This window comes from Podarcis tiliguerta (assembly GCF_965153285.1).
Source record: "Podarcis tiliguerta genome assembly, chromosome: 3".
Taxonomy (NCBI): domain Eukaryota; kingdom Metazoa; phylum Chordata; class Lepidosauria; order Squamata; family Lacertidae; genus Podarcis; species Podarcis tiliguerta.
In genome coordinates this window covers 21,027,685-21,052,322 of record NC_139536.1, presented here as the reverse complement: position 1 = coordinate 21,052,322, position 24,638 = coordinate 21,027,685, and the positions used below count along the sequence as shown (strand labels likewise).

At 42.6% G+C, this 24,638-nt stretch overlaps 1 protein-coding gene across 1 annotated transcript in view; it reads left to right on the top strand.

Annotated features, from left to right (window-relative positions):
- Positions 1 to 4,913: 4,913 nt before the first annotated feature.
- SLC3A1 (solute carrier family 3 member 1) overlaps positions 4,914 to 24,638 on the top strand; it is a 31,781-nt gene continuing 12,056 nt past the window's right edge. Inside the window, exons 1-4 of the mRNA XM_083433062.1 lie at positions 4,914 to 6,011; positions 11,250 to 11,429; positions 12,004 to 12,158; positions 16,703 to 16,828. Of these exons, the coding sequence (XP_083289188.1) occupies positions 5,585 to 6,011; positions 11,250 to 11,429; positions 12,004 to 12,158; positions 16,703 to 16,828 (888 nt within the window). The 5' untranslated portion in view covers positions 4,914 to 5,584. The remainder of the gene's footprint in view (positions 6,012 to 11,249; positions 11,430 to 12,003; positions 12,159 to 16,702; positions 16,829 to 24,638) is intronic.

The window sequence follows — 24,638 nt, the reverse complement described above, 5'->3', positions numbered from 1 at the left end:
CAAGAGGGATGTGGGTGGCGCTGTGGGTTAAAGCACAGAGCCTAGGGCTTACTGATCAGAAGGTCGGCGGTTCGAATCCCCGCAACGGGGTGAGCTCCCATTGCTCGGTCCCTGCTCCTGCCAACCTAGCAGTTTGAAAGCACGTCAAAGTGCAAGTAGATAAATATGTACTGCTCTGGCGGCAAGGTAAACAGTGTTTCCATGCGCTGCTCTGGTTCACCAGAAGCGGCTTAGTCATGCTGGCCACATGACCCAGAAGCTGTACGCTGGCTCCCTCGGCCAATAAAGCGAGATGAGCGCCGCAACCCCAGAGTTGGTCATGACTGGACCTAACGGTCAGGGGTCCCTTTACAACATTGCTATATATATTTAAATTGTTGCTTCTTTAAACACACAAACCTAGACATGGTTTAATCACTAGAGAGCAGGGCCATCCTGAGATGTTTTGCCCTTGTAGGCAAAGTGCCCCAATGCTGCTTTCACCCCGTGGCTCCAGCAACAGCACAACGGCAGGGAAGGGGACAGATCTGCCGCCTGAAGCAAATTGCGTCACCTTGCCCTGGCGGACAAGCAACATCTGCTAAATAGGCACTGAGCTTAGTTATATCAGAAGCTTTTCCTGGGTCAGTTCTTGTCTTAAGACAATAAAGTTCCTGTCTACCAGTGTGCTCTCTATGGCAGGATTTCCCAAATTGTGGTTCAGGAGCTTCACTCAGGTGGTCAGTGGCATGTCTGTGAAGAACAGCAGGTGCAGGAGCGGCTCCTGAATTCGAAGAACATAAGAACCCTTCTGGATCAGGTCAATGGTTCATTTAATCCAGTATCTTGTTCTCACAGCAGCCAACCAGACACCTGTGGTCAGCCTGTAATAGGACATGAGTGCAGCTGAACTCTGCCCACTTGCGATCCCCAGAAAACTGGTGTTCAGAGGTGTAATGTCTCTGCCAGTGGAGGTAGAGCATAGCTGGTAGCTGCTGGTTGCCTTAATCTTCATGAACTTGTCTTTTAAATTCATCCAAGTTGGTGGCCATCACTGCCTCCTGTGGCAGCGAGTTCCGCAGGTTAACTATGTGCTGCAAGGAGAGACGTGAGCTTTTGCCTGTTCCGAATCGTCCCAACATCCAGCTGCTTTGGATGTTTTGAGAACCTGTTGCTCTGGATGGTACAAGGCGAATGGGGCAGATTGAAAGTGACAGGAGGGGATGGGCAGAAACGACTAGAAAGAAGTGGAGAGCAAAACACAGAGAGGAAGTGAATAAATAAAAATAAAGCTGCCTAGAAGAATCAATAAAGAGAGAATTAAAAACCACTCAGCACCTTACAGTACCCTGTGTTACAATTGCTACAAACTGATGTGGAGAACTGTACACAAGACTGAAAAAAGATTGAGAAACTGAACTCAAAAGATTTGACCATTCTGAAACCTGCCAAATATTTGACTGTAAGCCTTTGGTGTTGTGTAGACAGGCATGGCACTAAGGAATGCCTGTCTCTCACCTGCGAGTTTCCCTAACTACTGACTGAATTGTTATGCTATCAGTTGATTCCATTAATGCTGATTCAGCTGCAGCTGAAAGGCCGGTCTCTGAAAGCAGGAGGTTTGTGAGGCAGAGTGAAAAGTCTCTGATGTAATTTAACCGTGTCAGAGGAAAGAATAATGGCAGGGATGTTGGAGAAGATAGAGGTGCTTACCACTACGGATGCAAAAGGGGGATTAGTGGTTCTGATTAAGCAGCCCATTTTGGATGAAAAGTTTAATCATTTACAAAGCACATACAACTGCCTGAGGGGTATTCTTTTGGCAGCATAATCCAGCCAAAGTTCAGTATCTTGAATTCCGTTCATTTCACAGGGAGAGATTTACTTAACTTGCTCACCAAACTAAGCAGGAAGCTGTGTCATTCTAGGTCAGGCTGTTTTTGCTTATCTACCTGAACGTGGTCCACTGTGATGGGCAGTCTTGTCAGGTGCATCTTTCCCCTCACCTGCTAGGCAATCCTGTTAGCTGGCAATAACATATTCTCTACCACTGAACCGTGACAGTATTTGGGCCACATTCACACCATACCGCTTTAAACAGCTGTCACCCCCCCCCCCAGGATTCTGGGAACTGTAGTTCCCCCACCCCCAGGGTACTGAACGTTATTAAAGGTAAAGGTACCCCTGACCATTAGGTCCAGTTGCGGACGACTCTGGGGTTGTGCGCTCATCTCGCTCTATAGGCCGAGGGAGCTGACGTTTGTCCGCAGACAGCTTCCGGGTCATGTGGCCAGCAGGACTAAGCCGCTTCTGGCGAACCAGAGCAGCGCACAGAAACACAATTTACCTTCCCGCTGGAGCGGTACCTATTTATCTATTTGAACTGCTAGGTCGGCAGGAGCAGGGACCGAGCAACGGGAGCTCACCCCGTTGCAGGGATTCGAACCACCGACCTTCTGATTGGCAAGCCCTATGCTCTGTGGTTTACACCACAGCGCCACCCGCGTCCCTTGAATGTTGTTAGGAGACCCCTATTCTATTCACAGCCACAATTCCCAGAGTTCCCTGTGTTTGTTAAACAACTCTGTTATGAAATAATGGGAAATACATCTTGTTTGTTTAGAAAAGAGCCTTTACTGCTGCTTCTCCCCTCCCCTCAGGGCAAGATTCAGCCACCCCTCTAGTAGCAGTTGCACTGAATAGTTATCGGGCAAAGGGAGGCAGCCGGCAAATGCGAGCAGCCATTTATTGGCAGGGGAACGTGTTTGCTATTCAGAAAAAGATCCGATCCATCAAAACATTCAGGGCATAAACAACCTTTGCACGGTCTGAGTAATAAGCACAATAGAACCTTGGAACAATTCTGCACTTTAAAAAAAGGAAAAAAAGAACACACTTCTGCATATAAAAAAACCCTTACATGTGATAAATTAGTATAGCAGAGAGCTTGCTTTCACTGTAGCCATCTCCTTGATGTGCTACTTTACTCCTTGCAGGGAGATTTTATTTTGATTTTTAGCTTTGTGGAGCTACGTATAAGGAAAGTTATGCATGCAGAATTTTGCCCAGATGAAGCAGGAGGGGAGAGTGCTCTTGTGCTTGGGTCCCGCTTGTGGGAACAAACTTGTTCCTGGAGAGCCAGGAACTCTTTGCACCTTGGGCACACCCACGACTTCTGCCCAACTGATAGGTCACATTTTGTACATGTGGCAGACTGTGCAAAACTCAAGTGGAAAGCCACCCCCACTGCTGCTGGCATTCTATCTGCACAATTATTTTTTGTGGTTTGCTGGCTTAAGTTATTGAGGGCTTGAGTTTTCTGTGGATCCAGGAAGGGTCCACCCTGCTGCCAAACTCACATGTCTAAGAACATAAGGCTATAAGAAGAACCCGCTGAACCAAGGATGGAAGAACGAGGAAATCCCGACGAAAGAACTGTGGCAAGAGAAACTGATGGACTATGCGAAATTGGCAAAAATGACACACAAACTACGTGATAAGGACAACTGTGACTTTAAAGAAGAATGGGAACCTTTTACAAAGTACTTAAAGAAACAACAAAATGAACTGGACTCCTTGGCAGGTTTTGAATAAAAAGGTAAAGGTAAAGGTACCCCTGCCCATACGTGCCAGTCGTGTCCGACTCTAGGATAAACATACACAAATTTCTTATTGGTAATATAAGTAAAGGCCTCTGACCACTAGGTCCAGTCATGACCAACTCGGGGGTTGCGGTGCTCATATCGCCAGAGCAGCGCACGGAAACGCTGTTTACCTTCCCGCCGGAGCGGTACCTATTTATCTACTTGCACTTTGAGGTGCTTTCAAACTGCTAGGTTGACAGGAGCAGGGACTGAGCAATGGGAGCTCACCCCGTCGCGGGGATTCGAACTGCTGACCTTCGGATCGGCAAGTCCTAGGCTCAGTGGTTTAACCCACAGCGCCACCCACGTCCCTTATTGGTAATATATATATATAGATAAATTAAGGATCTTTACAATTTTATAATATGCAGAGAATAACATGTGCTGAAAAACCAGAGAGAGGAGCTGAGGGAAGTCTAGAAGTGGGGTGGGAGGGTCGGTTTTTCTTTTTGGGGAAGGGGGGGGGAATTGAGGATGATGTATTTTTGATAAATTGCTATGTTGAAATTCCTAATAAAAAATATTCCAAAAAAAAGAACCTGCTGGATCAGCTTGTGGCCCAACATGTCCAGCATCCTGTTCACTGAGTGGACAACCCAATGCATGTGGAAAACTCAAAAGCACAAGAGCATTTTTCCCTCCTGCTTCATTTGAGCAAAATACTGCCTGCATTACTTTCCTTATAACTCCACAAATAAAAAGGGCTAAAAACTTATTTTTTTTAAGTTACAAACTTAGGGAACTGGAATGTGGCTGTGACCCTGACAAGAATAAATATGATGTAGAAAGCAATGTAAGGAAGATTATTATTATTATTATTATTATTATTATTATTATTATTCATTTATACTCCGCCCATCTGGCTGCGTTTCCACAGCCACTCTGGGCGGCTCCCAACAGAATGTTAAAAATGTGATGTAACATCAAACATTAAAAACTTTCTTAAACAGGGCTGCTTTCAGATGTCTTCTGAAAGTCAGATAGTTCTTTATTTCCTTGACATCTGCTAGGAAGGCGTTCCACAAGGCAGGCGCCAGTACCAAGAAGGCACTCTGCCTGGCTCCCTGCAACCTCAATTCTCAGAGAGGGATCTGCCAGAAGGCCCTCGGCGCTGGACCTCAGTGTCCGGGCTGAAAGATAGGGGTGGAAACGCTCCTTCAGGTATACTGGGCTGAGGCCATTTAGGGCTTTAAAGGTCAGCACCAACACTCTGAATTGTGCTCAGAAACGTACTGGGAGCCAATTCAGTTCTTTCAGGACTGGTGTTACATGGTCCCAGCAGCTGCTCCCAGTCACCAGTCTAGCTGCCGCATTAGTTGTAGTTTCCGGGTCACCTTCAAAGGTAGCCCCACACAAAGCACATTGCAGTAGTCCAAGCGGGAGATAACCAGAGCATGCACCACTCTGGCGAGAGTGGTTAGATTTGAGTGAATGAGAGAGAAAAATTATGGTTTGCCCACGTTCCTGAGTTCTGGGCAATGAATTTCTTCTCCCACCCAGCGAATGCCAACAGCGGGTATTCAACAGATGCAGTGTTTTCCAGCATGGTGACTCAACGGGCAAAGGCCTTGCTTGTTGTGGAATGGCTGCCTGGCATGCAAGTGTTAAATGCACACAAGCCTTGCCCAGAAGTGGCCGCCTTCAAGTACCTCCATTCCTGAAGCGCTAGGCTATTTTCTTTTGAAGTCTGGTTGGCATGAGCTGGAGCTTTGTTCTCTTGCAACATTTTGCCCCGTCGCGAAGAAAAGTCTTTTGTGCAGAGGAGTGGAAGCCCTTAATGCTCTCTTAATCTGGGTCAGACTTTGGACTGGTCTCTCAGGTTTATTTTTAAACCAGGGATTAATGACGCTTCCTCGTTCACCGACCAAAGGTTTTTCCTCTCTCCCACCCCCCACCACCTGCCCCACCTTCTTCCAACTGCACCGAGTCTTCTGAGAGGGGTGAGAACGGACTGAGGAGAAATGGTTGGCAAAGAAGACCGGGCCGTCTCTCTCGAGCTGGGCCAGAATGAAGGCATCGAGAACAACGGGTTTGTTCAAAGCGAGGAGCTGGAGGGAAAGGAGGCCGATGCCACAAGCCAAGATGGGTTGCCAAAAACATGTACTCTTTTCATAGAGTCTGAAACGGCGGAAAAGTTACCAGTGAGGCCTTACGCCGGGATGCCCAAAGAAGTGCTCCTCCAGTTCTCATCTCAAGCACGCTACAGAATTACCAGAGAAATACTTTTCTGGTTGATCATTGCATCCTCGCTGGTGCTTGTGGCAGCTACGATTGCCATTATTGCCCTGTCCCCCAAATGCCTTGGCTGGTGGCAAGCCAGCCCCATCTACCAAATTTACCCTCGGTCGTTTAAGGACACCGACAGCGATGGGAATGGCGATCTCAAAGGTAGGTGTGTCAGACTTATTTTATCTTCTGTTTCCTTGCATTTCTATCCTGCCTTTCTTGCATCATGGTTCCCAGAAAGTCACTACCTGGACTCACAGCTAAGTCAGCAAGATGGTGGTCTCACAGGCTGTAAGAATATATCTTAGCCTTTTCCTTCCTTTTTTTTTTTTACAAATCTTTTTTATTCAGTTTTACATTCTACATTTGAATTAAAACATTAATCATAATCATCCTCATTTAGGATACTCTGAATTCTTAGACTCCCTCCCACATGTTTCCATTATCAAACATTTCCTACTGCATCACATAATTTCTCTGTTTTTCTTTCAGTAATCTGTTTTTACCTTAGTTTTTAGTACATTACAGGCGTTACTCAAATCCTACCAAAGCTTTTAGTTGTTTACAGTGTTCTATATCTTAGCCTTTTCTGTTCTAGTCAGAGTAATGGAGAATGAGATTTCCTGACCCAGAATATATATATATATATATATATATATATATATATATATGTATGTATCTTGAAGCTTTATTGCCTAAAATTGTGGACATATGTCCCACTCTATGAGACAAGGAAGTTACAAAATAAGGGACCTTGCAGGAAAGGAAATCAGGTGGAATGTTCAATCATAACTTCAACATTAAGTCACTTTCACACCGGACCTTTTAAAAGCATTCTTACAGCACTTTAACAGTCGTGGTTTCTTGCACAGTACCCTGAGAACTGCAGTTAAGGGTGCTGAGAGTTGTTATGTGATTCCTGGCTGTGCTACCATTCCCAGCACCCTCCAAAAAACCACAGTTCCCAGTATTCTTTGAGGGAAGCCATGGCTGTTGAAATGGTTGTGAGTGCTTTCATTGTAAAGCGGCAAGAGATGCAACTGTTGGCAGTGGGGCTGCATCCCCCACCACACCTGAAGGTGGCGATCTAGCTGGGGGGGGGTGTTGCAGGAAAATGAACACACACCTTGTGAGCAGAGCGCTAGGTGTGCTAGCACGGTTTCTACTGGGAAGGCAAGTAGGCAAGACACACAGACAGACCATGTTACTAAAAAGTACCCCTGCTACTTCCGGGGTGCCAGGTCAGGAGGAGAGGAAAAGCTGTGTGTGCAAAATAGATTTGTCCTCTAAATTGGGGAAGCCTGGCAGAAACGGGTTTTGTCCACCGCAGCGAGCATCCTTCACTGACGTGCATGTGGATTTTCCTGCATTCATGTTGCAGGATTTATTTATCCAGAAAAACACATACCACCATCACCCCAATGCAAGCATGAGGTTCTTCACATAGCCAATGCTGGCTGGGAAATGCCATTGAGTAAAGGGAGGACAGGTAAATTTAAAAAGCATAGGTGCCCATGTGTAAAAAATAATATTTAGGGAATAAGGGATGAAAGCGTTTGTAATTTTGAAGGCAACTTTTTCTCTTTCTCCTCTCTCCTCACAATGCTGCAAGAGACCATCAGTGCACCTCTTCAAAATATAGCCACTGCCTGTCTGATATGGAGTGAGATAAACTAACTGGTCAGTTAGTCCATCTAGCTCCATATCAGACAGACAGTGGCTCTGCAGTGCAAGTCCTCCAATTGGGAAGATATCTGGGATTGAAACTGAGACCTTTTGCCCAAAGAGCAATGCTTTCTGCCACTGAGCTATGGCTAGATAAGCCTCCTGGGGAAAGGCCAGCTTGTTTGTGGGCTGGTAATGCTTATTCATTTCCCCCCAAGGTACGTAATGTTAATCCTCCAAACCCCAAAGACCAAGGTACGAAGGGCTGCCTTAAGGCTTCCTCTGTATGTTGTTGTTGTTTAGTCATGTCCGACTCTTCATGACCCCATGGACCAGAGCACACCAGGCACTCCTGTCTCCCACTGCCTCCCACAGTCTGGTCAAACTCATGCTGGTAGCTTCGAGAACAGTGTCCAACCATCTCGTCCTCTGTCATCCTCTTCTCCTTGTACCCTCCATCTTTCCCAACATCAGGGTCTTTTCCAGGGAGTCTTCTCTTCTCATGGGGTGGCCAAAGTATTGGAGCCTCAGCTTCACGATCTATCCTTCCAGTGAGCATTCAGGGCTGATTTCCTTAAGAATGGATTGGTTTGACCTTGCAGTCCATGGGACTCTCAAGAGTCTCCTCCAGCCTTTTTACTGAGGGCATGAATTGCAAGTAGACTTGCAGGGTCCTCCACTTTCAGAGGCAAGGGCTGTGTGGTGTTCATACCATACATTAAAGCACATCTCCCCGCTCCCAAGAATCCTGGGAACTGTAGTTAAGGGTGGTGGGAATTGTAGTTCTGCCATAGGTAAACTACAGTTCCCAGGATTATTTGTGTGGGGAAGGTGCTTTAAATGTGCTTCGAATATGTGGTGTGTATGAAGCCCAAGTAGCTAATGAGGTCTGTGCCTTTTCTTGACACCTCCTTTCTGTTCATTTTGGTGTTAAATCAAAATTGGTTTACAGTGGTACCTCGGGTTAAGTACTTAATTCGTTCCGGAGGTCCGTTCTTAACCTGAAACTGTTCTTAACCTGAAGCACCAGTTTAGCTAATGGGCCTCCTGCTGCCACCGTGCCGCCAGAGCACGATTTCTGTTCTCATCCTGAAGCAAAGTTCTTAACCTGAGGTACTATTTCTGGGTTAGCGGAGTCTGTAACCTGAAGCATATGTAACCTGAAGCATCTGTAACACGAGGTACCACTGTATTTGAAAGATAAATAGATCATTATGGGATGTTCTGTTTCTGGCTAGCAGCATTAGCCTTGCTACTGTTGGCTGCATTTTGCAAAAGTGGGAGATGCATATTTTGAATAAACACTCAAAAATATTCAGTAAGAAATATAAGGTAAGAGCTACAGCTCACTGCTTGTCCTTTTCTGGAATGCAATGTCAGATGACCCCAAAGCTACTAAGCAACTATTTGTATCTGAAGAATGTGTAGCAGCCCTGATTAAGGCGAAGATAAAGAGAGGTTTGGGAACTGGAAGAAGAATAACAGTCATAGTGAAGGCAAAGGCAAAAGGCAATTTACCTAATGGAAAATAGAAAGTTGGACTTTGGCCCTGAAATTATTCTTATACAGTGGTACCTCGAGTTACAAACGCCTCAGGTTACAAACGCTTCAGGTTACAAACACCGCTAACCTGGAAGAGTTACCTCAAGTTGAGAACTTTGCCCCAGGATGAGAACAGAAATCGTGTGCTGGTGGCGCAGCGGCAGCAAGAGGCCCCATTAGCTAAAGTGGTACCTCAGGTTAAGAACAGTTTCAGGTTAAGAACAGACCTCCAGAACGAGTTCAAGTTTGTAACTAGAGGTACCTCTGTAGTCTTGTGCCTTAGAAATCTTTCCAGTTATTGTTTCATGAAATTAAAAGATCTAGAAGGGTGGTTTGGGGGTTGTTGTTTTTAAATACCCTACATTCCTAATGAAGAAAACAAAGGATGCTGTAGCTATTCTCAGACAACACCATAGCTTCTTGGGAATTAATTATTCTGCCATGGAGACTTGGAGCCCCTTGGTCAGCGTTTAGTTAATTCTGAATGGGAGGACATTCTACATCCCCTCATCCTTCCCCAAAAAGCCTGCTGCCAAGTCCCATGGCTACTGGTGATGCTAATCCATCTTGCTCCTTCTGTCTCTGGGACTGGCAATCCAAACACTGGATTTTATTTATTTGCTTGCAACATCCTTTTTTTTTTTAAATGATATTTATTCCAATTTTAACAAATACAGAAAAAATTGAAAAAGACAAAATACAGTAAAAATAAAGAAAGAAGCCAGGATAGAGAAAAATTTAAAAATACATAAAAACCACGCCTCCACCCCACCAACAGGAGAAAAAAACAAAAACATTTAAAAAAGAAATGCTTCCATTTTTCACAATTCCATCCTTCAATAACTTGTTTCCTTGACCTCCTCCCACCTCCCTTTTTGTATTCCAGTTAATAATTAAGTCAGCAAATTCTTTCCATCTTTCACTGCTTACTCACTTATTTATCTTAATCCATTTAAACCTTATCCTCCCATCAACATCTAAGAAATTATCTATACTCCAATCTAATAAAAGGAGAAAAAAAAACCTTAAATCTTATACCCTTAAATCCTGAAATCTCAAGTCCTTATCATGATTCCACTAAAGTCATATAAATTCATTCCACCATCTCCCAACATTCCTTAATTATACAATATTATACTAAATACTGTTTAAAAAATTCCCAATCTTTTTCCACCATCTCTTCTCCCTGGTTTCGGATTTTATCAGTCTTTTCTGCCAATTTTATCAGTCTTTTCTGTCAGTTCCATAAAATTCATCAACCTGGTGCTCTTATGTCCGAGGCTCTTAACTCTTCTCCCTGTTCTGTCTGCAGATTTCTTTCAGTACCTAAAATTAAATCCCAAAGAGCTTTCTTCTCAGCAGCTCCTTTATTCCATTTCAACAAGTTTGCCCATACTCCATATTCAAAATTGTAATCCAAAAGGTGTTCCAAGGCATACTCCACAGTCCCTTTGCAACATCCTGTCTACCTTCCACCATGGAACCCCAGTGGTCTACAAGGGGTTCCCTGGTGGTCACCCATCCAGGCACTATCCAGAGCCAGAGCTGCTTAGTTTCAACAAGGTGGTGACCTCACTTGCCTTCAGACCATACCCTAAGATGGCCCACTCCAAGACTAAGGAGAGGCTTCCTATAAGTATCTCTCATGCGTTATAACACTTGAACAAGTTAGGAACAACAGCAGTTCCATACCTTACCCTATGTTATTGATAATGGATTCTGGATCATGTGAACCAAGAATGGAAGGAAGTTTACTTAAGCAGACTTCCCTGCCTCCTCCTTTCCTTCACTGCTCTCTGTGGTCTCCAAAAGCTGCTTCAGAGGTCTGGGAGAATGGGATGGTACTGAACATAGGGAGCTGCTTGCTAAAGGAGTGGGGGAACTGGCCAAAATCAGATGGATGGAATGGAATATCCTGGAAGAGGTCCTAACAGGTTGGCTGGTTCAAACACAAGGCAGGAGCAATGTTCTGCAGTGCAGCATTAGTTGTTGTTGTTAGTTATTAACCCACCTTTTATTCAAGGAGCTTGAGGCAGTGTAAGTGTCCCTGTCCCCCCACAACTCATTTGGGCCTCATAACTATCCTGTAAGATGCAGAAGGAGTGAACTTCGCAAACCATCAAGAATTTGAACCAGCCAACCCCACTGGTTGTTACGGCAGTTTGTTCCTTCCCTTTTATTTTCCCTACCTAGGTATCCAAGAAAAGCTGGATCACATCCAGTATCTAAATGTAAAAACAATCTGGATCACATCTGTTTACAAGTCTGCCTTACAAGATTTCGGATATGGCATAGAAGACTTTCGAGACATAGACCCAATGTTTGGAACCATGAAGGATTTTGAAAACCTGGTTGCAGCGATACACGATAAAGGTTGGCTTTGCTCTATGTTTTATTCTGGATTGTTTCATTTGCTGTTTATATGCACTTTGATATTTTCCCCCTTAAAATTATAAAACCGTATAGAAATGAAATGGAATGAATGAATGAATGAATGATGATGATACATCCCACTTAGTTAGCTAACTTATTGATAACAGAATTAGCCATTAAGTTGCATCTGGAATGATCTCTGCTACTGCTCATCCAACAGGGAGCGAGGAAGATCCATTCTGCAGGTTATTGGATCCAAGCTATATTTTACTTGGTTTTGTGAAATGCTTAGTAGTTTTTATTACATGCTAATTAACTCCATTGATCTTTGGGACAGGATCTTCACAAGCCCTTTTAGCAATTTTGGGTAACAATTTTCCCCAACCTGGTCCCAGTGCTTCAGATGGTTCAGCTCAGTAATCTTTGCAATAAGCCTTTACAGTAAACAAGCAAGATTATCCCCCATCTGCTCTTGTGCACCTGTCCAGTCAAAGCCCAAGACTTAGTTCTCTTCTAGGAACAATGCAGGTGTGTGCAGTTTGACAGGTTGTTTTTTTACATCCTCTTGTGCAAGGTTTGAAAGTGATAATGGATCTAATACCTAACCACACAAGTGACAAGCACAACTGGTTTCAGCTTAGTCGCAATCGGACTGAAAAATATGCGGATTATTACATCTGGCATAACTGCACGTATACCAATGGGACCACCAAACCACCAAATAACTGGGTGAGTACAGAACTCCGATGGCACAAAAATAAACAAACAAAACATGCAGCAATGTAGGCATAAGCCTCACACCATGTGGTTCAAACAGTGACCAAACAGAGAGGCCTGGTGAGCTGTATTTGGTTCCGGAGCCTGAGGTTCTCCACCCGTTATAAGGTATACGATGAGAGGTGATATGCTTCTGAATACCATTTGTTGGAAACCGCAAGAGGAGAGAATGCTCTTGCACTCAGGGCCTGACTGTAGCATCTGGGTGGCCACTGGGGAAAGAAGATGCTAGATTGGACGGGCCCTTGCCTGATCTAGCACACTTCCCTTACAAAATAGTATTAGTCTCCCTTTTTTTTTCAGTGATAGCCTCCTTGCTCTTGCAAACAACCTCTGCTTTGATCACAGCAGCTCAGCTTTCCCAGTAAATGCCATTCACATTTAAGTTATGTCTGGCTGTAGCAGGTCATCTCCTCTTATGTAGCCTGATTTCATTAGGACTGCTATTAACATATGTATAATATATATAGACATAATATATATAATTTGCTAAGCAGCGTTACTGCAATAGCAACTTCAGCTCAAAATGAGAAAACATACACACACACACACACACAACTTGAATTGTGAAATCACATGGTTACAGAATACTTTGTTCCCGAAAACATTGGCTGGGAACAAAAGTCCACTGACTCCCATAGAACGCTCTATCAATTAAGAGTTTAGTCCTGTGCGCACTTACTCGGGAATAAAGGGAGCGAATTCTGACTAAACACATTTAGGATCAACCTGTTAATCAGTAATAGCATTGTAAGGGTTGTGATGTTATTAAACTGCAAGCATTTCCAAACAAACAAGAGATGTGAAATTCAGCTTCTTGTGAGATATTTTGCCCTCCCAAGCACACATGTGTCATCGTAAGTGATTTGGTTGTTGAAGCATTAGCTGCTGTTGCTTGTTTTCTGCTTCGTTTGATCTTAATTCTTTTTCGAGTCTGCTTTTCTGGCTTATTTTCGGCCGCTCTCTGTAGAAACCTGTTGGCAGGAAGCGGCACATTTCGCATGGCTAGTTCGTTGTGACATACCCCTTGTTCCAGTGGGCACGCCAGCCTAGGAGCCTCCTCATCACAGCTGTCTCTTCCCCCTGCCAAACATGACATCAGAATCAAACAAACCGGCTCATTGTTAGATCACTCTTTTCTGTTTCTGTAATGCAAAGATGTCAGACACTGGTTTCACTAGGATGAAAACTCTGCTCTCATTTCCCACATTTTAATCTGAGGCTGGAGCAGTTTGGGAAACGGCTGCAGAGGACAGTTTCAGAAAACACTGCCCTGTTTTGCCGTAACATGCCCTTCAATGTGTTTCAGGCCAGAGCACAAATTGTGATTTTGGCAAACAAATCTGTATTGAGAAGTAATTTTATTTTAAACATTTTGCCCTGTGGTGTGCTTGCACTTTGTAAAATGAGCTTGACAAACAGGAAGCTAACAAGGAATATTTGTCGTTATGTTGGAGGGGATACCAGCAGGTGTAAATCTGTATCTTTGGGGGGGGGGCAAAGGGTGTTTAAGGAGGTAACAGAAATCACTGGGTTGGTATCTCACCCCAGTAAAATTAGCAAAGATCTATAAAAAATATTCAAATCTCTGTTGGAGATGTAAAACAGAGTTGGGGACTACGTAGCATATGTGGTGGGGGTGCAAGGTGGTTAAACAATTTTGGATTGTGGTACATGAAGAACTTTAAAAGATATTTAAAGGTTCAATTTCCAAAAAGCCAGAAGCATATTTGCTGGGCTTAGTATCCAGTGACATCTCCAAGGACAAAAGGAATGTAGTCCTTTACGCAACAGCAGCGGCTAGATTATAAGTGGCAAAAAATTGGAAAACAGGAAAAATACCGGAACTATTAGAATGACGAGCCAAAATTTGTGAATTTGCTGAGGTGGCAAAATTAATGGCAACAATCAGAGGCTGTCCTAATAAAAAAAAAACTCACAAAGAGTGGGAGTACGTAAAGGAATACATGGAAAGATCTGGTTTCGGAACTCAAATTTAATAGGCGATAGCTAAAAGCCGCAATGATAAGGAACAACAAATACAAATTTTAGTTAATGCAACGAGAAATAACATTATGTAGAGAAGATCGCACATGGGTGAAGGGAAGTAAGGGGTATGGGGGGAGGGAGGTATGGGGTAGTATTCAGAAAATTGTTAAGGATATATATGGGATTTAAGAGGCCAAGAACAAAGAGTTATAAGAAGGAGACTAACATTAATGAAAAGTGAAATAAGGAAATCTGAGAAGAATCTGGTACAAATGAAAACATATGAGTCATGGTTTTGCTTGTATTTTGGCTGTAAAGTTTTTTGTTGTAAAGATTGTATATAAAATGAGTTCTGTGTAAAAATCATTTAAAAAGAAAGAAAGAAATCACCAGGTTAAAGTCTACTGAAAGTCCAGAGGTGGCATTATTATCAATTTACGATGGGGTGAAAGGTTCGCAGGCGATGAAGGACTTACAAATTTATTGACAGCTGCATGCATTATTATAGCTAGGAAGTGGAAGGGGCAAGCAGAATATAAAATGGAAGAATGGCATAAAGAGGTGTGGGATATAGCTATTAATGATAAATTAACATGTGCCATTAAGGTAAGATGGGGAATATGCAGGAGAAATTATTTTGAGGCGATATGAAGGGTGTTTGTAGAATTTGTACTGTTAAAACGGAAAGGGGTCAAACCATCGCAAGAAGTGTTGAAATTTTGGGAGGCTGCATGGTTACAATGGAATGGTCTTGGCAGTGGGGTGCACATTTTTACCTTTATTTATTTATGATTATTAGTCAAAATAAAATTAAAAATTAAAAAACAAAAAATTAATTCAACCAACCAACCAACCACCCAACATAGGAAGTGGCTTTGACTGAGTCGGAGCATAGGCAACATGCCTGCTTCCAGACATTGCTGGACTGCAACCCCCATCTGTATTGGCTACCCCCGGTCTACACTGACTGGCAGCGGGTCTCTAGCATTTCAGACAAGGATCTCTCCCAGCGCCATCAGGAGATGCTAGGGATTGAAGCTGGAGCCTTCCACATGAAGAGCAGCTGCTCTTCAACTGAGCTATGACCCAAATGTTTTGCACATTTGGTTTTTTTATTTCATTGGCTTATATATAAATGAAATTTGACCAGACTATTGTGTTTTCCTGTTGCTCATTTTGGATGCTGCTCCTTTGGGCGACTATTTGATTTAATTGTCGACTTCTATGATAAAGGTGCAAACCAGAAAAAGTCACGCATAAGACAAGGTGGCAGCCCCATTCTGAGTTCTTGACTCCCCCCCCCCCTCCCAAAATAAACACTATTTCCCAATGGTTGCCATTAATTTGATTTTGAATTGATTTTAGAATGCATTTCAATTGATTGATTGTGATTTTATGTGAACTGTGTTGTTGGCCACTCTGAGCCCAGCTTCGGCTGGGGTGGGCGGGATATAAATAAAATTTTATTATTATTATTAATTTGATTATTTGCATGCATTATTTATTGAAATGCCTGTATGCCACCTTTCTTCCATGAATGGCACTCACAGCGACTCACACACTTCCAGCGCATATTTTTAACATACAGAAGAAGAAGGGTGTGCTGGACCCGGGGGGGGGGGTGGTTACCGAGAGGCATGGTCAGAGTCCAGTCCTGGGTCGAGGGTCTGGAGACTGTCCACCAAGGGCGAAGCGGGGTCCAAAGCAGGAAGCTGGGCGTGGTCAGGAACTCTGGAAGAACAGGGCTGGGTGCTGGCAGAAACAGGTTTCCAACGACGTTGCTCCCGCAACCTGGGACCGGGCTGACCGGCCTTTATCTTCTCTGAGGGCAGGGGCGGCCCCGGCCCACAGGTGACCCGCCTCTCCTGGTCTTAAGGTGAGCACTCCTCCTGGGAGCACTTAGTTCCCTCCGCCTTTCTGACCTGAGCCTCTGCAGCTCAGGAGAGGCTGGAGGGTTACTGGACCCAGGGGGAGGCTCACCTTCCCCTGACAGGGCTGGGAGAGGCGCACCTGCAGGCAATGGGTCCTCAATCACCTCCGGAGCCAGAGTGGATTCATCTGGTGTCTGCTCCTGAGGATCCGGCACAGGTGCAGGCGCTTCAGATTCAAGGCCCTGCCCCGGCTCAGCCGGCCCTGGAGGCGGGGACTCCTGTGCAGGCTGGGATTCCTCTGGTTCAGCCTCTGAATCAGACACCCAAGTCATCACACCGGGAGAAGGAGAGCAGAGGCGGTTTGAGGGTTGCACTTGGGTGCCGAGCTGCAGCTGGTACCACAATAACGTTGTAGAATGGAGCGAGAGAGGTGGGGGTACTGAATCTCTTACAACCCTGGATGGCAGTAGCTACCCAGGGCTATCTTTACTTTCCTTGAACGAGGCCCAGATTCCTCCAGTTAGGCCTGATTTGAGATTTGGGCCTCGGCTGACTTTAATGCGCATCCTTAATTATAACAATGATTCTAAATAGTCTGATTTTTTAAAAAAGATATCGTGTTCCTTATGCAATCAGGTGAGCGTGCTGGGGAACTCCAGTTGGCAGTACGACGAAGTGAGAAACCAGTGCTACTTCCACCAGTTTGGAAAAGAGCAGCCGGATTTAAATTTCCGTAACCCAGATGTTGAAGAAGAAATTCATGTAAGTAATCAATTGCATTCTGATCACGAAGGCATGCACATGGTCCTTGGATCACGAAATACGATTTGTTGATGCTACCTGTTTTGCTAATTTATAATATAATGGGGAATAATGAGCATGTTTAAAAATCCTGTTGATATCATTGCTTTATTATTATTATTATCATTATCATTATTATTATTATTATTATCATTATGCGACCCCGTCGAAACCGGGCACCTTGGTTTACTGAGGAGCTCCGGAAAATGAAGCGGGATCTCAGACGGTTAGAGCGAGTATGGCGACGGACTCGTGACGGAGCCTCAAGAACATCTTATAGGACGCTTATGAAAGCCTATGAGATGGCTATGAAAGCTGCTAAAAAATCTTACTTTGCAGCTTCCATTGCATCCGCTAGCTCTCGCCCGGCACAACTTTTTAGAATAATTAGGTCATTAACATCCTTAGGAGGACAACCAAATCTAAGCACAAATTCGACCCACAGCTGTGAGGCATTTGCGAGCTTTTTTGCGGAGAAAGTCCTGTTGCTCCGCCGTGACCTCCCTGCCAATTTAGATACAGTGACTGAACTGGAGGCCCCTTGACTGACTTCGGGTCCAGTGTTGGACCATTTCGATCGGATACTCCCTACTGATGTGGATAGATTCCTCCAAGTTAGTAGGCCCACCACCTGCCTCCTTGATCCGTGCCCGTCTTGGCTGATTAGGGAGTGTCCAGATGTTGTGCGGACCCCCCTGGCTGAAATTATCAATTTGTCCCTTGACACGGGGACATTCCCAGGGGAACTGAAGGAAGCAGTGGTGTGTCCACTCTTAAAGAAAACTTCATTAGATCCCTTAGACCTATCCAATTACCGCCCAGTTTCAAATCTTCCATACCTGGGTAAGGTAATTGAGAGAGCGGTTGCTGAACAGCTTGGTAGGTTTCTGGAGGAAACATCGGCATTAGATCCATTTCAGTCCGGTTTTTGTCCTGGTTTTGGGACGGAGACGGCTCTGGTTGCCCTAACAGATGATCTCCGTAGACAACTAGATCGAGGCGGGTCAGGACTGCTGATCCTTTTAGATTTGTCAGCAGCCTTTGACATGGTCGATCATGATCTTCTGGACCACCGCCTCGCAGACGTAGGGATACAGGGCATAGCCCGTAACTGGTTGTGCTCTTTTATCTCTGGTCGGGGACAGAGGGTGACACTAGGGAGGGAAATGTCGTCGCGCCACTCCTTGGTGTGTGGAGTGCCGCAGGGCGCAATTCTCTCCCCGATGCTTTTTAACATCTTTATGCGCCCCCTTGCCCAGATTATCCGGAGCTTTGGGCTGGGCTGTCACCAATATGCTGATGACACTCAGCTCTATCTGTTGATGGACGGCCACACCGACTCGGCCCCGAACACACTGACCAGATGTTTGGAAGCTGTGGCTGGATGGTTTCGTGGGAGCCGATTGAAACTAAATCCTTCGAAGACAGAGGTCCTATGGCTAGGTCGGGATGGCATGGGGATGAGGGACCAACTCCCTTCTCTTGCGGGGGCCCAGTTAGTGCCATTGCCTTCCGTTAAGAGTTTGGGTGTAATCCTTGACGCCTCCCTTTCCATGGAGGCGCAAGTTACAGCAACAGCCAAGGCGACATTTTTCCACCTTCGCCGCATCAAGCAGTTGGTCCCTTACCTTTCCCGCCCCGACCTGGCCACAGTGATCCATGCGACGGTCATCTCCAGGCTTGACTACTGTAATTCGCTCTACGCGGGGCTGCCCTTGAAGCTCTCCCAGAAACTCCAGCGGGTACAGAATGCTGCAGCGAGGCTCCTCACGGGGTCTCTGCCATGGGAGCATATTCACCCAGTGCTTTTCAAGCTGCACTGGCTCCCGGTGGAGTACAGGGTCAGATTTAAGGTGCTGCTTTTGACCTTTAAAGCCCTTCACGGCCTAGGACCCTCATACCTACGGGACCGCCTCTCCTGGTATGCCCCACGGAGAGCCTCAAGGTCCATAAATAACAACACCCTAGTGGTCCCAGGCCCTAAGGAAGTTAGATTGGCTTCAACCAGAGCCAGGGCCTTTTCCTGGTGGAACGCTCTGCCTCATGAGACCAGGGCCCTACAGGATCTGATCTCTTTCCGCAGGGCCTGTAAGACAGAGTTGTTCCGCCTGGCCTTTGGCTTGGAGCCAGTTTGATTCCCTCCCTCCCTCTCTTTTTTCTTTTCCTTCTCCTCCTGCGATGAGGCTACATTTTAATATTTTAATGTTACATTATTTTCATGTTGTATTTTACTTTTGTTTTTAAGTTGTAATCATTCATCTTGTTTTTATTATTGCTTGTAAGCCGCTCTGAGCCCGGCCTTGGCTGGGGAGGGCGGGGTATAAATAAAAATTATTATTATTATTATTATTATTATTATTATTATCATCATCATCATTATTATTATCATCATTATTATCATCATCATCATCATTATTATTATTCAATTCTTTTTATTAATTTTCTATAACCAAACAACGCAAAGTAAAAAAAACAAATAAACACACCAAAGAAAAAAGAAAACATCAACCAAAACAGAAAACATAAACAGACCAAAAGACAAACATTAATTAACAACAAATAATGGTTGACTTCCCTCCATCTCGGTTTTGGGTTATGTAAAATAATAATTCCATTCTGCAGTTTTCATTTTATATCATCTACACATCGCAAGGATTATGTTAAACCTACTGTGATTTTTATATCTCTATAATTTGTTTCCTTGTATGTTATAAATTTGGTCCAATCGTCAATAAACTTTGTACCTTTTTGCTGTCTGATATTCTGCGTCATTTTTGCCAAATCCATATATTCAAATAAATTAATTTGCCAATCTTTAACGGTCGGGATATTTGGGGTTTTCCAATTTTGTGCTAACAGGATCCTGACAGCTACAGTTGAATATTGAAATATTATATGGTCTTCTTTCTTAATCTCGTCTCCGATCATTCCCAGAAGGAAGGCTTCGGGTTTTTTAACGAAAGTGTATTTAAATATTTTTTTCAATTCATTGTATATGGATTCCCAAATTTTTTTAATTTCTTCACACTTCCACCACATATGGTAGAAATTTCCTTCTTTAGTTTTACACTTCCAACACCTTTTATCTCCAGTCTTATACATTTTTTGCAATTTCACAGGGGTGATATACCAACGGTACATCATCTTTTCCATATTTTCTCTAAGAGTAGTGCAGGCTGTGAATTTCATTCCTTTACTCCACAACCTCGTCCATTTGTCAAAATCCAAATTGTATCCGATGTCTATCGCCCATTTTACCATAACCTCCTTGACCTCTTCGTCCTTAGTGTCCCATCCTAATAACTGATTATACATTTTAGATAGAAGTTTGGTTTTACTTTCTATTATCTCTACCTGGAACTTAGATTTTTTTCTCATTCATCCCAATCTTTTTATCTTCCTTCCATAAGGCATTAATTTGATGATACTGCAATCAACCTGTTAATTTGTTGTTTAACTCTTCGTATGGTCTAATTTTCCATCCTCTTTCTGATCTTTCCAGGAGGTCTTCATAGGTCCATCTCTCACCTTCTATATTTATTTTTTAATAGTTAAGATATCAATAGGTGATAGCCACCACGGGGTATTTCCCCCCTAACAGTCTTCTATTCTTTTCCCATGCCTCTAACAATGTTCCTCTGATAATATGATTTGAGAAGCCTTTATGCACCTTTTCCTTATTCTGCCAGAGATAAGCATGCCAGCCGAATCTTAAATCGAAGCCTTCTAAGTCTAGCAGATCTGTGTTTTTTAAGACAATCCATTCTCTGAGCCAGCAAAGGCACGAGGCTTCATAATACAATCTCAAATTTGGGACCGCGAATCCTCCTCTGTCTTTTCTATCTGTTAACAATTTAAATCTAATTCTAGGTCTTTTGCCTTGCCATATAAATTTAGAGAGAATTTTTTGCCAGTTTTTGAATATTGAACTTCCTCTAATCACCGGGACATTTTGGAATAAAAATAATAGTTTCGGCAGTATGCACATCTTAATTGCTGCCATTCTACCTGACCAGGAGAGTTTTATCCTATTCCAAATATCTAATTCCTTTTGAATTTCCTTCCAGGTGTTTATGTAGTTATCGGCCATTAAATTTATGCTTTCATCGTTAGCCAAACTCCAAGGTATTTTACCTTTTTTGCTTCTTTGATTCCAGATTGAAGTTCTAACTGCCTCCTTAAATCTTTCCCCATGTTCTTAACCATCATTTTAGTTTTGGTTTTATTTAACTTAAAGCCCGCTACTTTCCCAAATTCCTCTAGAAGTACCAGGATTTTATCAATACTTTTTTGGGGGTCCTCCAACGATATTACCAAGTCATCAGCGTACGCTTTCAGTTTGTATTCTTTCACCCCAATTCTGATTCCTCGGATCTCTGGTGTTTTCCTTATCTTATTTGCGATTACTTCTAGTACCATTATAAATAAAAGCGGTGACAGGGGGCAACCTTGTCTCGTACCCTTTGAAATTTCGAATGCGTCAGATAAATTATTGTTAATAATCAGTTTGGCTCTTTGACTTGAGTAGATTGCTTTAATTCCCTCCATGAAGGCACCTTCTATCCCTGCTGTCTCCATGCACTTTAATAGGAACTGCCAGGATACATTATCGAATGCTTTTTCTGCATCGATAAAAATTAATACTGCAGGGATTTCATTCTTCCTTTCCAGGTATTTGATGATGTTTATTATGTGCCTAACATTATCTTTTAATTGTCTATTAGGAAGCAATCCAGCTTGATCTGTATGTATTACATTTTTTAGGTATTTCTTAAGTCTGTTTGCCATTATTTCAGCAAATATTTTATAATCATTGTTAAGGAGCGATATCGGTCTGTAGTTTTTATATTCAATTTGTCTGAGTCCGCTTTAGGTATCAACATGATGTGAGCATCTTTCCAGGAGTCCGGTATCTTCCCTCCTTATAGGATATTATTCATTACATCACATAACACCGGGGCTAAATATTCTCCCAGAACTTTATAGTATTTGGTCGATAATCCATCTGGGCCCGGTGCTTTCCCTGCTTTCATTCTCTTTATTGCTTCCTGGACTTCATCTATTGTTATGGACTTGTTCAGTTGGGTTTTCTCTTCCTCCGTTATGGATGTTATTCTGTTGTTTTCTAAATATTTTTCTGTTTCTATTATATCTTCTTCTTCTTTTTTGTATAGTTTGTCAAAAAAATTTAGGAAGTTTTTCTTTATTTCGTTTGGGTCTTCCACAAGCCGTTCTTCTATTTTTATCTTATTAATCACATTTCCTTTTTTCCTTTTCCATAGTTGCCAGGCCAAGAATTTCCCCGTTTTGTTTGCTGATTCGAAATTTTTTTGCCTCATTGATTTAATTTTCCATTCGACTTCTTGGTTAATTAGCATTGAATATTGTAATTGTAGCAGTTTGGATGTTTGTTTGTTCTGTTCATCACTGGGATTTGTTATTAATTTTTTCTCACATTCTCTTAATTGGGTCAGGATTCAATCTTTCTTTTGTTCTCTTATTTTTTTCCTATGGCTATTTTGTTGAATTAGAAAGCCTCTTAACACCGCCTTGCTGGCGTCCCAGACTATATCAATATTTGTCTCTTTATTAAGGTTTAAATCAAAAAAGTATTTTAAGGTGTTTTTGGCCTTCTCAGTCACATCATCATTTTCAAATAAATATTCATTCATTCTCCATCTATACACACCTTGAATTCCACACTTAATTTCCAGGGATATTGAATTGTGATCGCAAAGAGTTCTGGGTTGTATTTCACATTTTTCAACTCTTGTTACTAGTTCTCTTGATACCCAAATCTGGTCTATTCTGCCCCAGCTCTGGTGCGGCTCTGAAAAGTATGTAAATTGTTTTATCAGTGGGTTTTTGTGTCTCCAGATATCCGTCAAGTCTAAATTTTCTTCAAGGTTTTTAAACGATCTTGGTAATTTCCCTTGACTCAATTTTTTTCCTTTTTGCACTTCTATCTAGTTCTGGTATTGGTACTCCATTTAAGTCACCGAGTAAAATCAGTTTATGAGTCTCTAAGTCTAATAATATTTGTTCCAGTTTTTTGAAAAATTCTGCTTTATTCGTGTTTGGGGCATAGACAGTTACCACATTGAACTTTTCTCCCTGATGATTAATTTGTATCCCCAAAATTCTCCCTTCCTCATCTTTGCATATTAATTTAGGGTCCCATTTTTCTTTTGCGTATATCACCACTCTTTTTTTGTCTGCATCTGAATTAATAAATTCAACCCCCAACCTTTTATTTATCAAAATATGTTTGTGTTTTTTGGCCACATGTGTTTCCTGACAGCATATCACATCAACATTCTTTTTCATCAAAACCTTCGAAATTTTATTCCTTTTAGATTTGTCATTTAGTCCATTCACATTCCAAGATAGAATTTTAAGAGTCATTATCGTTTTGTTTTTTTTAATTTGTACTAAACACGTTCTCAGGCTTATAGTCTAGTTTTCCTGTTCCTTGTAATTTCTTCCTCCTTTTCTTCCTCTTCTTCTCCTCCCACTGCACCTTCTTCCTCTTCTTCCTCCACTTCTTTCCCTTTCTCCACTTTCTCTTTTTCCTTCTCTTTCCTTCTCTTTCTCTCCCTCTCCTCTGTAATTCTCTCACTCTCTTCAAATCTTTCTTCCGCTTTCCCTAGCTCCTTCTCGTATCTTCTCAAAAAATTTTCCCCTTCTTGGGTATTCATCAATCTAAATCTCTTGTCCTTGTAATAGAAGGTAATCCCTTCTGGGAATTCCCATCTATAAGATATAGCATTCCTTTTCAGAACACTTACTATTTGTCTATATCCGTCCCTTTTACGCAAGAGCCTGATTGGAATTTCTTTAAATATAACAATAGGTCTTCCTTCAATTATTAATTTTTTTTATAGCTCATTCTTAAGATCATATTTTTCATCTCAATTGAATTGAAGACCACTAGGCAGTCACCAACAAGTTTTTTCGATTTAGCTTGTTGCGTTTTCCCTCTAATTCTAAATGCCTTATCTATCGTATAGGCTACCTCTTCCTCTTTCAATTCTAGCCATTTAGATAGCTCTCTAATCATTTTTTCTTTTACATTCTCATTTACTTCTTCTCCAACTCCTCTAAATTTTAAATTGAGCTGTTTCTGCCGCATTTCTACCATGGCTAAATTATCCGACAGTTGGTCTTGTCTGTTGTTCCATTCTCTTATTTCCTCCTTTATTTTTTCTGTCTCTTTCTTTTGTTCTTTCATCTCCTTTTGAATTTTCTTATTTGCTTCTTCAATTGATTTTGACCTAACTGTCAAATCTTGAATCTTACTAGAGAGTTCTCCTATGGCCCCTTATATTTTCTTGTCTATCCTCTCCTGCACCTCTCCTAATTTATTTTCAATATGTACCTCACTTTGTTTAAATTCCTCCTTAATCTTTAACCACAAGATATCTAAATCTTTGATTTCCTCTTGTCAAGATGCTTTCCTTTCCGCAGGGGTCCCTCCTGCCTTTTTTCCATTTCCCCCCAACATTTTATGTTATTTTCCCAGAATGTCAATTTTATTACCTAGTCTCTCCCTTAGAGGGCTCACAATCACTCTCTCTTGCTCTGTCTAAATCCTGTACCTCCCAATATCTTCCTCCCAGGATTCCAGACCTGAGTGGTGTCTCTGTTACCAAAAATACAGACAAAACCCAGTCCAATCTAAATAGTAAACATCATACAAACACAAATACAGAATGTTCCATAGTTTCTTCTCTGAGTCCGCAATATATCTACCAAAGCTGAGATGTCTATT